General features: G+C 33.3%; 1 protein-coding gene across 1 annotated transcript; it reads left to right on the forward strand.

The window, feature by feature from the left end:
* Positions 1 to 455: 455 nt before the first annotated feature.
* LOC107819868 (uncharacterized) lies at positions 456 to 7350 on the forward strand. The gene is made up of 5 exons (XM_016646039.1): positions 456 to 628; positions 1969 to 2242; positions 4400 to 4693; positions 4781 to 4882; positions 6773 to 7350. Exons 3-5 carry the CDS (start codon positions 4481 to 4483, stop codon positions 7247 to 7249), a joined length of 792 nt encoding a protein of 263 aa, XP_016501525.1. The 5' UTR covers positions 456 to 628; positions 1969 to 2242; positions 4400 to 4480; the 3' UTR covers positions 7250 to 7350.
* The last annotated feature ends 437 nt before the right edge of the window (positions 7351 to 7787 follow it).

A 7787-nucleotide genomic window follows, 5' to 3' on the forward strand; every position in this document is an offset into this window, starting at 1 on the left:
TAATTTAATAACCAACGATACATGTATAAGTCATGTGATTAGTTAGTATTTACATAGTTTAATAATCAAAAATGAAATTACGAAAATACTCAAAAAGAAAAATGGAGAAAGCGATATAAATTGGAAAGTTTCCAAAGAGACAAAGAAAAGAAGATATATATATATATATATATATATATATATATATATATATATATATATATATATATATATATATATATATATATATCTAATACATATAAACTATATAATTAAAACGTACGCAGTTAAATGTCTATCTTTATTAAGCTGTGTGCAATTTTGTAATACAAATAATATGTCAGAAGTAGTATCTATATTTTAGTTATACTTACTTGAGTTAATTGCAACATTGCCATAACCTCAAAGCACAACAGGATGAGGTCTAGTTAAATAAAAAGAAGAAAAAAAAAAGAAATCCTTCTGCCCACGCCATTTCAGCCACACTCCTAAATTATATTGTATACCGCCTTTTCAGCTTCTTCTGCCCATGATCACAATATGCTAAATTCTTTCCATTATTTTTCCCAACTGAAAGATTATCTCAAACCAGTCTCTCACAAGCTATCGTTTGGATGCTTCTCAATTCCACAATCCATTCGGCTAAGTGGTAAGTATTTTTTATCAATCTAATTTTTCCAGTATATTGTAGATACGTTGAAAGCTTGTGCTCATTATGATTGGGATTTGAGGCCTAATTTGATTATTAGTACTTATTTTTTACTATCTAAAGATTTTTAGAAATCAATAAATGCTACTGTAATCTTTTTACATTATCAGGAAAGAAAGTTTGTCAGAAAAATGACTTCAAATCGTGAATGGATGTACAAAAGGTTAACTAGAGGTTTGTATAATCCAGAATTCGTAAGGGATGTTGAGCAATTTATTGAGTTTGCAAAGAATCATCGGGAAGAGAGGGATGGTGAGAGACTAAGGTGCCCATGTAACCAAAAAAAGTGTCAGAATAGAAATTTTGAAGATGTTCTTACGGTCCACAAACATTTATTGCGGGACGGCTTTGTACCTGGATATCATATATGGTACTTGCATGGAGAAAATGAGGTTACTAGAAATATAGTTCAACATGAAGAGATGCACAATTGGGATCAGACTATGAATACTGCATCAGTAAATGTGGGTGCAATTGATGAGCCTGGATCACCTACTTCATACCATAGAATGGTCCTTGACGTCGCTGGCCCCTCATTCGATCCGAATGATATGGATGAATTACCGAATCCTGATGCGCAGAAATTTTATGATATGATTGATTCTGCAAATCAAGAGGTGTGGCCTGGCTGTGAAACACATTCTCAATTATCAGCTGTTGCACGTTTATTGCATATCAAGTCTAAATACCATCTATCTGATAGATGTTTTGATGACATTTATCAATATGTGAATGAGATGATTCCTCCTGATAACCTAATGCCAAAAAATTTCTATGAAACTAAGAAGTTAATGCAGGGAATGAACATGCTAGTAAAAAAAATTCCATTTGATTTTCCAGTAAAGTCTGAATGAATGAAACATAGTATATAATTTATTTTTATTACTGTTTTATTTTACATTTTCTAAGAAAAAAGTTCCTGGATTTTAGATTTTATGGTTTCTTATTTTTTTTTTAAACTTAAGTATTTGTATTTAATAGCTCTTTCGCTTGCTTGTTTGACTGGTTACCATCAATCTCATTTTGTGAGGAGTAGTAATTGTATTTTGCAAATGCGGTAAGAAATACTTATGAAGTTGTTTGTCTTTTTAATCTGCCATGTCTATATTAATACTTGTATGCCTTAATTTTTTTAGAGTATTCTGTTCTTAGAGTAATATATCAATTAATTACTCTTGGAATAATATATCAATTAACTACTTATTACAGTATCCAATTAGATTTGATCATAATTCATTAATTATGTATTTGTTCATTTACATATGACTTTGGAATTGCAGATATGGCATCTAGGGGAGGTGGAGCACGTAGATATGCTGAAAACAGGAATGCAAACACACTGAGATCTCCTGAGATGTTGAGTCCTACATCTAATTAGTCATCATTATCACCTGAACCTCCAGTTATAGAAACACCACATTCGGATGCAGCTATAAACAGATCCTTACCATCTTCATCTTCTGATCTTGGTACACCTGGAGATGAAATCCAAACAACTAGTTCGTCAAACACAATTGGTGGTAACCGTATCCCTATTACAATCGTCCTTGGAGGGTAAGAGTACAACTGTCATCTATTTATATTTATTTATTTATTTTTATTTCGTGCTTATCTGGTGTGTATCAGTGCATCTTTGTGAAGTTATGTGAAGTCATACCTGATTGTTTAGCATCTAAAAATATAGATACATATTTAGACTATTAGGACAGACATGTTGAGGCACAATTTGTTATAGTATGCCAGTTACCGAAATCTTTTTTATCTTTTTTATATGGTACGTACGACAAGCACTTCAAATAAACATGTCATTTGATTTTCTACTCTAACAAGAAGGTGCTCTTATCCAAAAAACTAAAGAAAGCAGGAAAGTTCTTATCTTTTTCAATATGACTAGACAATGACTCTAGATGAATATGCTCATGGAATCTTCTTATAGAAGAAAGTTTTTCTATTTTATTTTATATGAAGTAAGACTTGGTCTTATTAGGAAAACTTTTGGAATAATGTATATGATTTTCCAATATGAGTGCATTAATGTGGTCTTCGTTGCATACCAAAATCTTAATTCCTTCATATTAACTCTAGTTAGGAGGTAACAACTCATTTACTGCAGTAATTGTGTAAAATAAATATATTACTTACACTTCACACAAAAAATATAAATTGGTTCATAAGTAATTCACGTTATTTCTCAAATGCTTCTTGAAAGAATATGAAATCTTTAAATGAAATGGAGTAATAAAATAATTCGTTTCTTATTTACTCAAGTCTGGACCCAGGCAATCAAGTCGCTCGGTCTGTCACAAAAATCTTCAAGGAGAAACTGGATAATGAAGGACATAATTGGAAGTCTGTTACACCAGAGATAAAAGATTTCTATTGGGAAGAGTTTAAGCTAAAGTTATAGTACTAATTATCATTTTAATAATGGAATTTGTACATTTTAAATTTCTATTGTATCAATCTTGTATTTCATCTTTTCTGTGCGCATTCTAAAAAATACTGGTTTGGGGCTTCTAACATTTGATTAATACTAGGGTGGGTAGCCAAACAAAATCTGGTTAGTAGTCTTCAATGTCGAGTGTATAGGAGATATCGGATAATTATGATGAACTAATAAATAAATGCATTAGAAGTATGCTTTAGTTGGCTATGGAGAATACAGTTCTTTGCTTTGTTAGTTTCTAGATAGATAATTTCAGTAGTCCGACCTAAAATGTGGGAGAAATCATGATATCGTGAATGAGCTCCTAAGTATTTCATCTACTGCTATTAATTCTATCGGAAGTAAACCGTTATACATCTCTTACATCTTTGAGAAACCTTGTAATCATGATTAAGTCCTTATAGTTTGTCATATTGGTGCTTTTTTCTTCAGAATATACTTCTGTTGAGTACATATGTGATACATTTATCAGAATTTCACGATACTTGAATTCCTCTCATTGCAATATTTTATTTTTGTTGCATAATTAGGGAAAAATAATCATAATCCATATATATAACAGTTTTTATAACGTCCAAGACTTCTTAGTTTTAGTGCTTTTATGCTGCTATAAATACCTACACATCAGTAATGCAAGATAAAAGGATGAAAAATAGAAAACTTAATACCTTAATATTATACTAGTTAGTTTCCCTTTCTGCCAAATGTCCAAATGTCATGAAGTAACTAATGCATGAATTATTTTAAGATCTCATATTTCCTTCAACTTCCGGAATATACATATGTTGAATTTTATAGGTTCTGGTCCAAGCATCGTCATTTATCAAGTACCTTGACAGAGCAATTCTTGGACTGCTATGTCCTGCGGCACTAGTGTACGAGAAGAACTAGGGAAAATTTATAATGACCACAACAGTAAAGATGGAATAAGCATAAACTTTTGGTCCCATATGTTGATAATAATTGTGTCTCGCAAAGGTTTTTGCTATCTTTAGGGATCACTGTTCTTTCTTAGTATTTGGTTGGTGATCTCTATTTTTAACTTGATTTCTAGATCAGTAATTTTTTTTCTTTAGCTAGGCTAGAAGATCCTTCTCATTCCTTTTAGATATTTGAAGCTATTCTTTTTTTTCCAAATAAGATCGATAATATTTGGAGTTCTCTTTATTTTTCTTGAGCTGAGGATCTACTATACTGGGTAGGTTGTCGTCGTTGTTGTTGTTGTCAATATCTTGTGTTATTTTTTATTTGATCTTCTCAAACAGAAAAGATTTCAATGGGACACTACAATTGAAGATGCCATAAAGGATAAGTTTATAAGCAAATGTGCAGAACGATACAAGGGTATGTTATCTGAAGCAAGAGCTTGTGAGAAGAAGCGCAAACATATTCCAGTATCTATTTGGGAGAGCTGGAAGCCTCACTGGGAGACTAAGGCTTTTCAAGCCAAGTCTACACAATGCTCAAGGAATCGACTAAGTGAAAAAGGTGGTGAAGGGTCTGGTCCCTCACGCCATACAGGAGGCTCTAGAGCTCACCGAGAACATGCAAGACTACTGGTATATTCATTTTTCTTTAGCCAAGTTAGAATATCTTCAAATCTAGTGATTATGTATTAATATAGTGAACTTGATTTTTAATTTTAGGCTAAAGAACTAGGAAGACCAGCTCATCCACATGAGCTTCTGAAGAAGACACATGTCAAGGCGAACAAGGAGTTTGTGGACCAGAAATCTAAGAGCACATATGTAAGTTACTATAGCTTGGCTGTCATTTTTTGGCACGAAAAAGTAAAGCACCTATTTTGGCGATTACATATCTCCTATTACCAGTTTTGAGTGAGTGATCCCCAAAATTGGTCTTACAATTTGAACTAAGAAATGTGAAAATCTGTAACCTATAACAGTATAAACAAAATATAATATAAACTAGCCATATGGATATAAATCGCATGAGCACCCACTGTCTCCAAATTGGTTCGCCTTCTTCCAAGAGCTGGGCAGATCCTTGTAGCACTTTGAACAATTTATTGACATCTTCATTATTTGGTTGAAAGCGTAGCACAAACTTTGAGCACTAATCCAAATGAAAACAGTACATCCTTCAGTTCACACGATATTCATGCTTTTGTGTGATTCCTTGTTGATTTGTTAAAACTCATCTTGATATTCCATTGCATCCTTTTATGTATTCTGTTAACTCCCCATATTTGGTAAATATCTTGTGAATCACCTCCCACATTTGAAACTTCGAGTTATCCAGGTCTATAGCACAATAAGTTTCCTTTATGATTATATAGTGTACCTTCCTAGAATGTAGTGATGTCCAGTACAATATCAATGTATTATTCCCATGAATCACATCCTGAGAAATTATACATATGTAATACAGTGCATATGCCCTTCTGAGGGCCCTCCAAATGTAGCTATTAAAGTCAGCCAGGAGCGTGGCCAAAGAACTGGGCAGTGGTTTTTCTCTAAGATGCAGTAAATGTGAGTCCCTCTTTTCTTTATGGAAAAATGGCAGAAACATAATGGTTTGGACATGATTGTGCATTTTGAGCATATGCCCTCTAAGATTGAGAGCACAGATAGTCCTAAGTATTTTTTATTTACTCCATGGTTCCATGCTTATGCCTACTATCCGATACTCGTTCATGGGAGTGAGTATCAAGTGCTAATACTACCCAATGAAATTGTATCAAATGGTTAGGCATGGATACAATAGCTTTCCCTGCAAAAAAGAACACAGTGTTAATATAAACAAGACCCACCATATTCTCCTTCCTAAGGATTTGAACAAGGCAGGTATGTATGGTTATCTCCTCCCTCCATTGTGTTCACCTTCTCCTCCCCTTTCAATCTCTTGCAACTCTTATCCTTAAGTATGGGCATTGAAGTTTATCGTTATTCACAATCCTTTTCCTGTACCGTCCAGTTGTGCAAAAGAATCACACTCCATAGGACCTACATCAAGAGCATTATTAGCTAAGTAATCAGCCAGTTTGTTGTCTTCGCGATACATATGCGTTATGACAGTGTTACACTCCTATAACAGCTTCCTTATTTCCTCCACATGCTCTATAATTCCCCATGGTGTACTCCACCTTCCTTCAATGATATTTTTTAATAGCATAGAATCTGTTTGCACCCAAATAGGAGATAGCAACTGAGCTTTACAATACCTTAATGCATGAAGGATAGCTACTGCCTCTGCTTCTGTGTTTGTAGTTTCATGAATCTCCTGCCCATGTACATAAATAATATCCTCTAATGCATCTCGTATACAGTAACCAATTGAACTCTTGCCTGGGTTCCCTCTCGTAGCACTATCAGTATTCAATTTTAGCCATCCTTCTCTAGGAAACTCCCAGATGATTTATAAATCTGCACATGTAAGCTGTATAACATGTCACTGTTGAAAATTATTACTTCTTTATCTGAAAGTATAATAAATTGATGACGAACAAGTAATGCAATTTGTAGGGAAAAATTGTTGTGTATATCAAAACAATTGTCTTTAAGGTGTTGTTATTGACATTTGAGTTTTCAGTTTTGTTGCCTTTATGAGTCTGTTCTTGATGTTTTCTCTTTCAAAAGTTATTATTATAGAGTTTATATCATTTTTTTTTTGTTCAGGATGCCATAATGTCTAAAATTGTATCTGCGTCTCAGCCTGAAGATAGGTCCAGTAAGCCTCCTGAAGTTGATTACTCACAAATTTATTTGGAGGAAGTCGGTGTTAAGAAGACGCACATTTATGGTCTTGGTTCTCAAGCTCCTTTCTATGGGCATGTTGGTGCATCCTCCAGTTCGATATCTCCACTTCAAGATATAGACTTTAATGCTCGGGTGAATGAATGTGCCGGGCATCGTTTGCAAGAAATTAAGGAAGAGATGAAACATGAGATGAGATCAGAGATCAGAGAAGAGATTAGACAAGAAATGAAAGAAAAAATGCGAGAAGAACTGCGTGAAGAAATGAGACACGAAATGCAACAAGAGGTGCGTGAGCAAGTTGATCTACTACTCCAAAATCGTCTGTCTGTCCTCATAGGTGGCTTACCTACACCGCCTTCTCGTAGACCTGACTCGCCGTCAAATGACATGATTTAGATTTATTTTAGCTTCTTTTATGTTAGACGTGTCTTGGATTCTGCTTTCAATTTTATGATAGATGTTATATTATTTATAAAGTTCTAATATGTTTTTTGTTTTGTTTAATATTTGTAATAGTTGGTAACACATTTACAATTTGTTAGTAAATTTTATGACGAGTTACTAGCGTAAATTTTAAAAATAAATAACCATATTTGCTAACGAATTTGAAATTTACTTATAAATTACCAACAATTTCTTAAACAGAACTTTTCCATAGATAAAATTACCAACCGATTGCCAATGTACTTTTAAAATATACTATCGGATTTACCAACCAAGTTGGTATCCATTAGTATAGTTGCTAACGGAATACAAACGAAAATTTTCTTGTTACTATATTTACCAACCATTTACAAACACAATTTAAATAATGAAAAACCAATTTTACTAATTCATTTTCTATTTGTTAGTAAAGTTACTAACGGACTTCCAACCGAATTTTGGTTAGTAAATTTACCAACGAAAATCTTGGACTCAAGATTCAAAAATTACC

This window comes from Nicotiana tabacum, chromosome 5 (genome assembly GCF_000715075.1).
Source record: "Nicotiana tabacum cultivar K326 chromosome 5, ASM71507v2, whole genome shotgun sequence".
NCBI classification, from domain to species: Eukaryota; Viridiplantae; Streptophyta; class Magnoliopsida; order Solanales; family Solanaceae; genus Nicotiana; species Nicotiana tabacum.